The 14,895-nt window shown below is 39.4% G+C and overlaps 1 protein-coding gene across 2 annotated transcripts in view; it reads left to right on the top strand.

Moving 5' to 3' along the window:
• The window catches only part of CHM (CHM Rab escort protein), a 229,309-nt gene extending 224,833 nt beyond the window's left edge, over nucleotides 1-4,476 (top strand). For both annotated transcript variants that reach the window (XM_059157117.1, XM_059157118.1), the window contains one exon: nucleotides 686-4,476. In XM_059157117.1, coding sequence (XP_059013100.1) covers nucleotides 686-877 — 192 coding nt within the window. In that variant the 3' untranslated portion in view covers nucleotides 878-4,476. The remainder of the gene's footprint in view (nucleotides 1-685) is intronic.
• Nucleotides 4,477-14,895: the final 10,419 nt, after the last annotated feature.

Here is a 14,895-nt window from a genome sequence, read left to right as displayed (position 1 = left end):
TAAGATAAAATCTTGACCTTTTAACTTAGATTATTATTATGGTGATAACAGCTACCATATATAGAGGCTTGGTCTCTGCCATTTCATAGGCAAGGAAAGCAAGGCTCAGAAGTTGATTAAGCATTCCCCCAAACTGTATTGCTACTATGTGGCAGAGCCAGAATTTGCACATGGCCACCTATTCAGAGTACATGATCTTGAACACCATGTTATACTCCATGAAGCCCGGAGGGAGTTAAATTATACCAGAAAAGCAAATAGTTGAACAAATAGTGAAGAATTTTCTTGATTTTTAATAATGACTTGTTGAAAATATTACATGCTAAGTTTGATTGTATAGCTATCACAGATAGGCTCTATTGGGAATTTACATAAAGAATATTAAGGGAAATTACATTTCTGCAGACATTGTAGAATGAATGTCCTTAAATTCTCAGCTATCTAACACTTGATAATATGAGCAAGTACTGATATATTTGGGGGTGGGCCTGAATGCATGCATAGAATTGGAGAGGTCATGGAATTCTGAAAGCAGATTTTTAGAAGGTCATGTATACTTGATAAAGTTCTATAACTTAAAATAAATTTTCAAGGGTGATACTTCATTTTCTTAAATTATTTCAGAAAGGCATATACATTTTAAGCTGATATCCAGAAACTATTGTGTCCTTTCTTCCCTTGCCAGGCTGAAACACTTTTCCAGCTAATCTGCCCCAACGAAGACTTCTGTCCACCTCCACCAAATCCTGAAGACATTATCATTGATGGGGACAGTTTACAACCGGAGGCTTCTGAATTCAGTGTCATACCAGAAGCTAACTCAGAGACTCCCAAGGAAAGCACAAGCCTGGGAAATCCAGAGGAGGACTCTCGATAATGGATATACAACAAATTGAATACCCCACTTTGGAAATTCCTCCTGGCCTCAGGGTCTTCTTCATGGAAGAACTGAAAAATGTTAGAAAATAGCAGCCAATTGACATACATAATTACCAAGAGAAGCAGGTCATAGAAATCCAAAAGGGGATTTTCCTTAAAGAGGACATTGTAAGAACACAAAACACTTAAAAAGCACATTGGCTTGCCAGCTTTAAGATACCAAACCTGTAGAATTAGCAGATAAATATAAATGGATTGGCTCCCAGGGGTATGGTAGCTATGGATATGAAAGTGTACCTATGCATTGTTAATAATTCTGTCATATTCAGAAAGCTTTTTCTTACCGCTTTGGATCTTTGTTTGAAAGCCACATCTTCAAAATCGGGTCACCTATTCCCTATAAAAAATATTTTTTTCTCATATCAGGGAGATCATACGATAGTTGTCTTTCTCTGCTTGACTTATTTCGCTAAGCATGATACGCTCTAGTCCCCTGGGGAGAAAAATATATGTTTATAAAAAATAAAAAAATTAATTAAAAAAAAAACTAATGATGCAACATATGCTGGCTAAATTAATTTAATAATAAAAAATTAATAAAATAAAAAAATCTATAAAATCTATAAAAATAATAGTAGAAAAAGAAAAAAAATATTTTTTTTATTATTTTGATTCTGTTTTCTTTATGGGTATGGGCATGATGACACCAATGATAAAAGCACATGTAAATAGTGGAGGAAAGCTTAAGTATCGTGATCTAGGCAGGAGCCTGTGTTTGGAAAAGGTTTGTTTGGTTTTTTTCCTATCTTGAGAATTATTGAAAATGGCAGTATTAAAGTATACATTTTTATAAATCATGAGTCCATTACTCAACATTTTTTAATGTTAGTGATATTTTTTAATTTTTTTATTTATTTATTTGACAGACAGAGATCACAAGAAGGCAGAGAGGCAGACAGAGAGAGGAGGAAGCAGGCTCCCTGCTGAACAGAGAGCCCAATGCGGGGCTCGATCCCAGGACCCTGAGATCATGACCTGAGCCAAAGGCAGAGGCTTTAACCCACTGAGCCACCCAGGCGCCCTTGTTAGTGATATTTTTAATGTGACTCATTTACACACTAGGAAAGCATTTTAGGACTGAAGAAATGGAAGGAAAAATTTGGATATGCTCATTAGTATGCAGAAATTCTGCTTAGTCAGGTAACTAAAGCCTAATTGTATATGGATCCAATTTAGTCCTAACTATCCTAATGATATTAGACAAATTGTTTAACTTATATCCCTCACTTTCTCCATATGTAAGGTAGAAATTGTTACACGTTGCCTACTGTAAGAGAATAATTTTGAAGATAAAAGCAGTGCAATCCTTAGAATGGTATTTCTAGGGGGAAAAAGTTGTTTTCCCCTTGATTTGGAGGTCAATATCAAAAATCTCATGCAGCAAATAATTGCTTGCTCTCAATCCCCCAACACAAAAGATCACAATGTTTTTATTGCAACTAAGCTTTTAAAAAAAGACCTGTTTCCTAAATTAGTATTTTGTAGTCTTATAGACTAGTAAACATAGTAACATGGAATTGTGGTTTTGAATCTTAAAAAGGAAAGCACGCTATAAATTCTTCATATTCCTTTTCTGCTAGGTAAACCTGAACCACTAAGGACTCTGAATACAATATGACAGTTGGTAAACCCTAATACACTTAACACAAAAATGTTAGGGCTATACATAGCCAGCAAATCTAGTTACAGTGACAGTGACTGTTAAAATTTTTCCAGATGCCAAGTTCTGATGGTTTGTTCAATTTGAGCAATAGTTTGGATTTATTTCAATAATTAAATATGTAAAAAGTTTGTTGTACATTCTGGCCTACATTACCAATCAGAGAGAGCCACTGCTACAGTAGAAAGCACATAGTTGCAATGAGGCTATGACTTCTCCAGATTTCAGAGACAATCTTAAAGGAAGCTGGCTCTGTCAGGTCATAGATTCATAGAAATTGGAAAGAACCAAGGCAGGTAGCTCTTGCCTCACCTTTCCAATCCCCTGTGGATATAACTAAATCTGGATGGAAGGAAAACTTTCCCAGCCTCTCAGGCTGCTCCTAACTTCTCTTCCCATTGTATACCCTATCTCCTACCACTTTGGCCCTCTCTCTTCCTCTCCTTCCCCCTTCTGTAATGTCCTACAAATCAGGAATAGTAGAATCACATTATAATTCACTTTGTTTTATAGATTCAGATCTTTCCTAAATCAAATCATGTTTCCTGAAATTCAACTATGCCATGTCCTAAATGTACAGTACATACCTAGAAGCATCAGGTATTGGCCCTGCCCCTCAATACAAGCAATATAAAAGGTGCCACTATATGAAAGTACTGAGTCCGAATACAATTGCAATAAGTTGCACCAATTAAAATATTGTACTTTGTTATAGTCATAAGAGTTAAGGCCTATTGAATGCAGCATACACATTTGTAAGCAACCAATCAGTGTAGGCCCAGACTAGTAACTAGAAAAGACTATGATAGCTTTACTGCAGCTATCTATATATAGACAAGGAAGGAAATGCTCTGTGGTCTCATGACTCAACCCATATTGTACTGTAATTTATCCATTAGCCAGCATCATCATCTCTCTTCCACATTATTTATTAAATACTATTTAAGTGTTTAAAAGCTCCTGAATATGATTAGTCATGATTAAAATATTATACAACTGTTAAAAACATTGTGTTAGAGAACTTTAGATATACCCCATTGCCTCAGAATTAACAGAAATTATTCTAAAAGCTTTCTTTTCAGCTATCTTAATTACTGCAAATCTTTTTTTTTTCATAGTTTTAAGCCAAAAAAGGAGAAATCTTTTGGTTTTGTTTTAAAACCATAAACCTGAAGTTACATGAATAAAGTTAACATGTTGTATATGTTACAGAAATTTCAGTAACTGATTTAAAATTTTTAATATTGTCATCAACAAATTTTGATTCATGAGTTTAAAATGTTTAGTTATATGTGCTTATTAGCCAAAAATGATAAAACCATTCAATTTAGTGATCTGTATGAAAACCAGTTACCCAATGTTGCTGCTGTGTCTTTATTTATCTAGTTGGTATGCCTGCCCAGAAAAGCAAATAGGTGGGTAGGTAGATACTATAAATGTAGGTATTTTTCTATAGGAAAACTGAGTTACAATTTCCCCATCCCTGATGATATTTAGTTGCCCATAGTAAAATGGCCATGTTAATGGTTAACTTCTAGAATGATAGTTTCTGAGATCAGCAGCCCTTTATCTAAAATAATGGCCATGCTAATGATTATAACTTCTGTCATAGCTATAGTTCCCAAGAAAGCAGCCCTTTGTCTAAAGTCTTAAAAACCTCAAAAATTTTGTTGAAATTTGATCACTGAGTAGTATTGATCCTTTAAGGCAGGAATTAAACAGTTTTTTTATAAATAAGTTATTTACTGCTATTGATACTGGATAATTTATCTAGGTTAACTTTCTTATATGCATTTCAAAGGCATAAATATGACTCATAATTTTCACACTGTAGCAGTAAGTTTTCAGAGGAAATAAAAGTGTTTTGATGCCTTTCAGGTGTGGTTTCCTATTTTTTAATATTAAAACTTTGCATATATGCCAAGAAATTGAAGATTGTCTTGGAACTGATTTGTTGATATCACTATTATTTAAACAATTGTCCAGCTGTATACTTGATTTTGTTTCTAAGCATTTGTCAACTGTGTCAGGTTTGTGAGAAAGGCAATCAAATGATACCTGGGTTGATTTACTTAGCAAATTGCTCTAGATGCCAGCATCAGACCTCATTCTATTTGAAATCAGTGTTTGAGGGATGGGCTATGGCTTTATAGTACATTGATTGCCTACAAACTGTTTTCACATCTCAGTATATGAGAATATGAAATGTTTTTCATATTTACTTGGTGAATGAGAACCTGAGATGTTTTTTTCTTTTTGGTGTTTGAGTCCACAACAGCTTACTTGAAATACATAAGAGACTGCTGATGTTCTTTGTATACAAAAATCATTCATTGAACTATGATTTGCTCTTATATCAAATAACTAAAACAGAGTGACATTTTCTGTCAATTCCAGGTAATTTCCTAAAGCTTCTCAGAATGCATTCAGAAGATAACAGGACTCCTTCAAAACTGAAAGTTTATCTGAGATTATTCATAAAACAAATTTAGGAAAAATAAAGTTAATCGAATTTTTAAACAAGTAGCTATATTATCCTTCTAGCACCTTGGAGCTCATATAGTACTCAACACTTTTTTTTGGTGTTGTTTTAAAAAAACAAGCAATTTGATGTTTGAATTCTTCTCTCTAATGATGGCTTTTCTAAAATGTTAGGGGCACTTGGTGGGGCTCAGTTGGTTAAGTGGCTGCCTTTGACTCAGGCCATGATCCCAGGTCCTGGGATGGGCCCCACATTCGGCTCCCTGCTCAGCAGGGAGCCTGCTTCTCCCTCCCCCACTGCTGCTCCCCCTACATGTGCTCTCTCTCTCTGTGTCAAATAAATAAATAAAATCTTTTTAAAAAAAATAAATGGTTTAACACTTAGCATCCCACATCACATTTTTAAAAAAGATTTTTATTTATATTAGAGATAGCATGAAGGGAGGAACAAAGGGAGAGGAATAGATTCTGTGCTGAGCACAAAACAATGACCTTGAGAGCATGACCTGAACCAAAATCAAGACTCTGACAATTAACCTACTGAGCCACCCAGCACTCCCCACATCACATTTTATTTTAAGATTTGTTTTATTTGTTTATTTGACAGAGATCACCAGTAGGCAGAGAGGCAGGCAGAGAGAGTGGAGGAAGCAGGCTCCCTGCTGAGCAGAGAGCCAGATGCAGGGGCTCAATCCCAGGACCCTGGGATCACGACCCAAGCTGAAGGCAGAGGCCTTAACCCACTGAGACACCCAGGTGCCCCCCAACATCACGTTTTTTAAGGCCAGTTTTCTTTGCATTAATACAGTTAAGCTGTGGGGCTGCAATGAAATGCTATTCCCATACAAGTTGCTGTGTTTGCTCTTTCTGGTGATGATGATTCTTAGGGCCATTTGACATAATCATTAGAATTTGAATCCTAGTAGCCCATAAGAGTCTTTTCACCTATCACCACAGAGGGATTTATGCTGGTAACTCCTATTAATGTTGATGGGACTTGCATGTGTAAATCCTCTTCCTCTCAATGAGACAGTTGACCCCTAAGAGAAATATTCTTTAGACTGGGACACTTGCTGAACTAGAAGCATTAATGAATTGTTCTATTCAGGAATTTCATGTGTGGGGAAAAAAATAGACTGTACCATTTTAGCAGAGGATTTGTTTGTAGAGCTTGAGAAGATAAAATACTACTTCTTAATTTTCTCTTCCCATTTCTAATAATATCTAATATATTAATATCTATTAGATACATTTTCATCTTGCTTTGCTTTGTTGCTTTGGCACCAAACTTTTATTCTAGAAACTAATAAGCAAGAATCAATTATTATTATGTCTTTCCTGTAAAAATTGTATTTCAGGGTATTCAAATAGTTGTTGAAGGAAAGTTCTTATAGAAGAATCGCCATTAATAATTACTTGAAGAATGAAAAAATTCACCATTTCATAAACCCAGTGTAGTAATGGACCTAGGCAATGATTATCAATGGTTGCTAAAACCTTTAGTTGAAAGTTTGATGCAGACATCACCTGGACCCCGTGATCAATCTTAAAAATCACTATAAGGAGAAAATAAGATGCTATAAGCCTCCTGATGTGTTGTAATAGGAAGTACACAACACTAACTGGGAAGAATTCTTTCTAAAATAGAAATTAAAAACAATCTGAATATAATCAAGCCTCTTAAATTGGTAGATCTAACTACCAATTTATAGACATTAGGGGGATAGAAGAGCTTATTCAATGACACCATGAAAATACAATGTAAAAAGTTCTACTGGACTAATAACCTGACCTTATCAGCAAATTAACTTGCACAGAAAAAAATGAAGGGAGCACTGTTACAGATTAAAGGAGACTTCAGAGGTGTACCAAACCAAGTGCAACATGCTGTTTTGAATAAATGAAACCTTCAGAAAAAAAGAAAAAACAAAACAAAACAAAAAAATAACCATTTTGAGACAATCGTAGGGATTGAATATTGCCTGGGTGTTAGTTGACATCAAGGAATTAATTTTAACTACTGGGTGTGGTAATGTTAACTTTTCAAAGAGCATTATCTGTTAGAGATTTTAAAAAATAGGTGAAGCAAATACATATAATAAAATGTTAATGATTAAATCTATGTTTTGCTACATGGGATTTTTTTTCCGATTTTGTATTTTTGTGTTTAAAACTTTTCATAGCAAAAATTTTAAATGATAAGTCTATTGATTAATATAATAATAAACTATAGGTAGTATCTAACTTTATAACACAACTACTTTTGTGTTTCTGCAAAGAAGGACTAATATGTTCAGTCCTGTCCTGTAAATTTTGTTTTGTAATGTTTTGAAACCATGGGCTATAAAAACAACATATTTGAATTTATTACCTTGGGTCAATGGCTTCTAGGGCCAAAGAGAATTTTGCTGAGCAGCTTCTTTGGTACAAGGGCAAGTTTGGGAAAAATAAGCATATTTACAGAGTCTGTGTCAAATTGAAAATGAAAATAGCATTACTGAATCACATGGAGTGAGGAAATTTATATTCTTGCAACTTACAAAGCTTGTGTTTTGTGCTTTGTTGATTAAAGGTCAATGATAAATTTTTTTAAGAGTTTATTTATTTATTTGACAGAGAGAGAGAGATCACAAGCATGCAGAGAGTCAGGCAGAGAGAGGTGGGGGAAACGGCTCCCCGCTGAGCAGACAGCCCCATGTGGGGCTCAATCCCAGGACCCTGGGATCATGACCTGAGCCCAAGGCAGAGGCCTCAACCCACTGAGCCACCCAGGCGCCCCTCAATGATAAAATTTTAATGCTTTTTAACCTCTAAAATATTTCTATCTGCATGTTTTCATATGTTGCAACATGTAGACTGCTACTAATTTCCAACATGAAACCTCTCTAGTGCCTGTACACATTTGAGCTTGTGACCACTACTCTATGTCAATCTGTTGAATATAACCATCTTTTTAGAAACAAAACTGAATATATACATATTGTAAAATAGAATATGTCCCAATTATCCACATCAAAAATTCAATCTTATTTCCTATATTAACAATATAATTCAATTGTTAACACTGTTGCTCTCAACAATAATATTGCTGACAGGGTAATAGATCCCCCATTCTTCTTAAAGGGCTGCTACTGATTGGAGATCAGTTATTTTTATCCAGTTAGAGCTACCAGTGGAACAAGTTAGTAAGTCAATTGAAATGTGAACAGATTTTTTATTTTAATTTTTAAAATTTGAGTATAGTTAATGTTAACATTAGTTTCAGATGTACAACATAGTAATTCAACATCTCTATAGGTTATGCTATGCTCACCACAAGTGTAGCTACCATCTGAAATGTAAACAATTTTTTTTTTTAAATTGAAGTATTGATAACGGTAGTATAAAAAGATCTATTTATCTTGCTCACATTCGGGTAAAATTACAACTCGTCACTCCTCAATCCCCACATTTACTCAACAGGGCACATAATCTTACTGATTTTATCTCAGAAATATCTTCCTGATCACAGCTTCCTCTATTTTCACAACCCACTGTTCTCATTTTCTATCAGATTGTTGCAGTTGGTCTTCTTGACACAAAGTTCCCCATTCTACTCTAATTACCTGTTGAGACAGAAATCACTGCATGGATTCCTTCTCAGGCTTACACATGGTGAATTGGAGTTTTTAAGCATAATAACACACCAAAGTTAAGTAAGAGTGAAGCTCTTGAGTGTGCAACCTTAACCTGCACCAAATATGGCTACGAAAGGGTGTAACTTGGAACTATGAGGTCCAGGTAGAAAGTAGAAAAAGAAATGAAGGGTGACACTTACAGTGCCTACTTTGTAGCAGGCACTATTCTATTAACACTTTTAATTTCAAAATAACATGTAAATACTAATCATTCTCTATTCTACAGATGAAGATCTTGATGATGAAACTGAAGGGCAGATATAAAATGATTTGTCCAAGGGCACATAGTTAGAAAGATTTGGATTGCTCCTCTGAATTCTTTATGCACTGAAATGGGTTTGTGATCTAGTAACAAGATTATATATACTCTTTCTCATCTTAATGAGCTTATCTATCTGCCCTTCTAGTGACAGTTTCACTTAAATACAAATAATAACCCTGATCATATCACTTCTCTCCCTAAAAACTTTTCCCATACTAATTACAATCTGAGTTCTTTAGCATTGCATATGAGAACACTCTCCCCTTCAAAAAAAATATATTTCTGTTTGCCTTCATCTTCTGTCATTCTACCTCTCCTCCTCACACTTTACTCTTCAGCCACAATAAACTCCTCAGGATCTTCAAACTCTTTGGCCCATATATCATTTCTGGAATGCCATGACCTCTCTGTTACCGCTACACCCCTTTTCTTCTAATTAACTTTCTATTCTGCCCTTAAAACCCAGGTTTAATGTTATTTCAATTGCCAACACTTTGGTACCTCCCTTAGCAAAGCTACTTTTCCCTCTGTGCTCCCTGGAGTACTGTTCATAAAGCCTTTATCTCACTGAATTCCAAGTTTCCCGATTTTATTTCTGTCTCCTAGATAGTGAAAAATTTGAAGGTAGAGACCCTGCTATTCATCCATGTATCTCTAGTACCTAAACAACCCTTGGCTCATAGCCATGCGTGTCCTGTGTAACCCTGCTCCTCTGGCCACATTAGTTTCAACCTGAGGTGGAAACAGGCCCCTGAAACACTTTGGAATTGAAATCCATCAAGAGCTTGACATTCTGAGTGGCTGGCCCATAAAACAAAATCCACTTTGCCTATCAGCAGCTATATCTTTATGAGGTGGCCAAGGGAGCAAAGTCAGTTTGCAAAGAAAGAAGCATTGGTGAGATGCTGAATTGCCAGGTGAACTTAATATTGGTTTCTGTGACTTTTCTAATTCCAAGATCCAGTCCTCTCAAAGGGCCAGTATCAATGCTGCTCTTCAGTGTTTTGAGACACTCCTGACTCCTCATAATAAGATTTCCTTTGATGTTCAGGAAACGTGTATTGGTTTGATACTGGCAAACACCAAGTTTTAGCTAAATAATTATGTTTGGAAAGATGATAGAGTAGTATGAGGGCCCTAGGCTTGCTTTGTCCTCCAAACAGCTACATAATTATCAAATCATCCTGAATACCCAAGAAACCTGAGGGCTGACAGAATAAAATTCACAGCTAGAGGGAGAGAAGAGGCCGCATTGTGGAAGGTAGGAGGTGCAGAGATGTGACTTGGAGAAGAAAGGATTGCAGGTGCTGCAGAGGGGAGAGAACCCTGGTCATGGAGACAGAGAGAGAGAGGAACACACAGGGGGGTTAATGAGGAAAACACTTCTACAAAGACATTAACTTGGAAAATGGGAGGGACTGATTTTTGTGAGTTTTTACAACCAGCGAGGCTCTAACACTGGCGTTTTGGAGGTCCATGCCATGGCTGGTGTGGAGCCTGGTGGGGGCTACAGTGCTCTCAGGAAGAAGGAAGGCAGATAGGCCAGTAGTGGATGTTATGGTCTGAAGATCCCTTGGGACACACCGGAGACATGGTTGCCCCTCTTTGGAGAGCATCTGGGAGAGGTAGCATTGCCTCTCCAGGGACAAAAGAGCCTGTGGGCACCATTACCCTCCCCATTCCCTCACAAAGAGCATAGGTGCAGAGAAACCTGCTGAGAGTAGCTAACCTGGATACTAGCTCTTCGCTGCACTTTACTCCAAAGTCCATCACCTTGTGCTTTGGTGCAGCTGCCCTTCTGGGACAAAATTGCATCAGTCCCAGCCTGCTGAGACCCTACCCCAGAGGATCAATGCAGGTCCCTGCCATACCAGGTCCCTAAAGTTGAAGTTTTAAAACTCAGCCAACCTACCTGGGATAGAACACAGGTGCACAGGGGCTGCTGGGTGGGCAGATGGCCTGGACACAGGGTGAAGGCAGAGATCTAAGGGATGCTTGGGATACATGAGGAGAGATTGTTGCTCTTTTAGGAGGGATTCCCAGACAGGGATGTGCAGGAACTCCCCTCGCATCAACAATGGCACCATTTCTCTCCCCAATCCATCCGCATAAACTAACTTCAAAAAGTGGCACAGTGGGGCGCCTGGGTGGCTCAGTGGGTTAAGCCGCTGCCTTCGGCTCAGGTCATGATCTCAGAGTGCTGGGATCGAGTCCCGCATCGGGCTCTCTACTCAGCAGGGAGCCTGCTTCCCTCTCTCTCTCTCCGCCTGCCTCTCTGTCTACTTGTGATTTCTCTCTGTCAAATAAATAAATAAAATCTTTAAAAAAAAAAAAAAAAGTGGCACAGTGCCAATAGCAGCAGCCTCAACTGCTTACAAAAAGCCCTGCCCCCTTGCACTCTGTGGGTGCTACTTTTCTAGGTTAAACACGCTTGAGAACCAGAGAAGTGGGCCCCTCCAGAAAACCAGCATGAAACCCCCTCACATGCCATGTATACTTACCATAGAGTTCTTCAAAACTTCAGCTCTCATGTAAATAGGACCAGGTCTCTTAAGGAGGCAGAGCATGCTTAGTTAAAACTCAGCACACTCTTGCCAAAGTCCAAACACTCTCTATTGCAGGCAAGGAGAAATTCTGCAGAGCACTGACCTAAGGAAAGCAGCAGCCAAAACACAGCGCCAGAGTATGCACAGCATATACCAGAAACACTTCCTGAAGCACTGGACCCTGGGCAGTATATGAAATTTTCTTAATAAAGCCATTACTCTCAGGAGCACAAACCATAACAGACTATCCTAACACAGAGAAGACAGAAACCTGGACAAAACACCAAGTTGGAGGAATAAATCCCAAAGGAAGAACAAGAAAAGGCTATGGCAAGATATCTAATCAAAACAGATATAAACAATATACCTGATTGAGAAGATAAAGCATGCTCATAAGGATACTAACTGGGCTTTTGAAAAGTGTAGAAGACATAGAAAGCACCAGGGAGTCCCTTACCATGGAGATAAAAGACCCAAAATTTAGCCAGGCAGAAATAAAAACTGCTAGAGCTCAGATGGAAAATTGACAGGATGTAATGACCACAAGGATAGAAGTATCAGAGGAATGAATAAGTGATACTGAAGATAAAATTATGGAAAATAATAAAGCTGAAAAGAAGACGAAAAGAAAAATATTGGATGACATATCACAGTTAAATTTGAAAAATACAGAGATAAGAATCCTGAAAGCAGCAAGGAAAAACAAATCCTTAGCCTACAAGGGAAGACAAATAAGGAGCAGATCTGTCCATAGACTCTTGGCAGAACATAAGAAAGTGACAATGTGAAGAGGAGGGGCAAGATGATGGAGAAGTAGAAGACCCTGTTTCAACTGGTCCCCTAAAGTGAGCTAAATATCTACCAGAACACACTGAACACCCATTAAATCAGCCTGAGATGTAAGATTATATACTTCTTGATCTCTACAGGGGCAGAAGACATCAGTGGAGAGGTAAAGAGGAGTGGAAATGTGTGGGCTGATATTGGAGGATCAACAGAAGGGGGAGGGAGCCACCAGAAGGGACCAATTGGAAAGTAATGCCCCAATACGAAAGTGTCCTGTAACTGGGGACTAGCATTAACTTGGAGTCTGGTTGAAGACACTCAAAAGGAGCAGAAGAGCTTAAGGGGTAACTCTTGGAATCTGGCAGTCATGGGCATGGGCCTAAGCCCATGGACCCAGGACAGCTACCACCAATGACCACCCATGCGGGAGAGAATGTGGTGGTGCCTCGGTGGTACCTGAGCCCCTGGGGTTGCACAGCTTGTACCACCACTGCACTGGGCACATGTCTGCCTACACATGAGAGAGTCTTGTGTGGGCGCCAGCCGGCATTCTTTAGGACCCCAGCCTCCTGCTACTGGCTGAGGGTTTGGATGCTCCCAGTCCATGCCTGAGAGAACCCAGGGCAATCTCTGCTTGGGATTCCTTGACAGTAGCAGCCTTCTGCGACCTGTGCAACTGTGAGGTCTAAGTGTGCCTTGCATGGGCCTGGACCCCAGACAGCAGTCCCAGCAAAGGCAGCCACTGGAAGTGGGCTCTTTAGACCAATATTGCTCATGATTTTAGTGGCACAGGGGTGCAGAGACAAATGAGTGACAAGGCAAACCCTGAGACAGTGGCTGGGGGTGTGCACGACCTGTGGGAGGTTGCACCATTCGGTGGAGTTTGCAGGGGGGAGTCTGTGTTGTGGACCACCCAGAAGGGAACAAACTGAGGCTTCTCTCTGAGACAGAAGTCTGGGTGCAGTTTGCTTTCCACTAAACCTCTGAAAGCCGCAAAAAGCAGCCAAAGAACAAAAACCTCCAGAGAACAAAACCTGAGAAAAAACCCTGTTTCCACAGAGCCCAGCCCCTTGATAGGGGGCAGAACAACTCAACCCAAGAGAGGTGGACTGAAAAACAACGTAGTGGGTCCCTCCCCCAAAAGGCCAGCAAGAGGCACAATGAGAGGACAACCACCAAAGGGTCCCCATAAAACTAAAACCCCGGAGACAAGGTGGCGGGGAAGTAGGAGGAGGTGCCGTTTCAACCTGTACCCTAAAGTGAGCTGATTACCTACCAAAGAACTCCAGTCACGCATGAAATCAGCCTGATATTAGAATTATATACGTCTAAATCTCTATGGGGGCAGAAGACTCCAATGAGCAGGTAAAGCGGAGTGGGAACATCGGACTGATATCAGAAGATACACACAAGGGAGAGGGAACCACCAGAAGCGATCCACTGGAAAGTAATACCCCAATAGGAGAGTGCCCTGCATCTGGGTACCAGCATTAACTTGGAGTCTGGTTGAAAGCACTCAAAAAGAGGAAAGGATTGTGGGGGAAATAGTGGGAATCAGGGCAGTTAGGGACAGGGGCTGCAGTCCCCGTCTCCCATGAGGGGCTGGGAGCCTTGCCAGCCAGCAGAAGCACAAACATTTTGTAGTCCCCACACGCGTGCTGTGTTGTGCTATCAGAGCCTGAGTCATGCCCCACACCCTCCCCTAAGAGAGGTATATGCAGGCACAAGCCTGGCTCTCTCAGACCTGGAAAGAGCAGGCCCTCCCACCCCAGGCCAGCGGGAAAATCTCAGTGTGCCATCTCTTCTCGGAACCTCTCTGGTGGTCTGGAGCTGCCCAGACAGCCACCGGTGTCACGGTTTTGGGTGCAAGCAGGAGTTCCTGTGTCCTCAGGGACTGCAACTCGGAACATGCTCTGCCAGCGGCCAAGGGGGAACTTATGTGCTGTGCAGCAGCCAGAGGGGCACAGACTGAGGCTTCTCTCTGAGAGGGAGGTCTGGGTGCAGTTTGCTTTCCTCTAAACCTCCAAAAACCATCAAAAGCTGTCAAGGTGAGAGAAAACAAAGGAACAAACAAACATAAAAACCTCCAGAGAACAAAAGCCTGAAAAACCGGTTTCCTCAGAGCCCACCCCCTTGAGGGGGCTGGGAGAAATTAACTCAGGGAACACTGCCTGAAAAACCACATGGCAGGCCCCTCCCCCAGAAAGCCAAAGGGGGGGGGGGACAACACCACAAGAGAACAACCACCACTACTTCATAGATAAAACTTTTATTTTTAATTCGCTCTCACTATTCTGGTTCATTTTTTTTATATAGACAATTTTTTAACCTATTTACCATCACAGTGAGATGTCCAGTACATCAAATTCCATAATAACCTTTTAACCTGAACTTTTGGATACATATACCCGTGTATATGCTTTTTTATTTTTTAATTTTTTAAAATTTTATTGTATTTTAGTTTACTTTATTCTTTTTTTATTTTTATTTTTTAATATTCATATAGAGTCACACTTCAAAGTAATCCCCTTTCCCCAATTAATG

The sequence above is a fragment of the Mustela lutreola genome, chromosome X (genome assembly GCF_030435805.1).
Source record: "Mustela lutreola isolate mMusLut2 chromosome X, mMusLut2.pri, whole genome shotgun sequence".
Classification (NCBI taxonomy): Eukaryota; Metazoa; Chordata; class Mammalia; order Carnivora; family Mustelidae; genus Mustela; species Mustela lutreola.
This window is presented reverse-complemented; position numbering and strand designations above follow the sequence as displayed.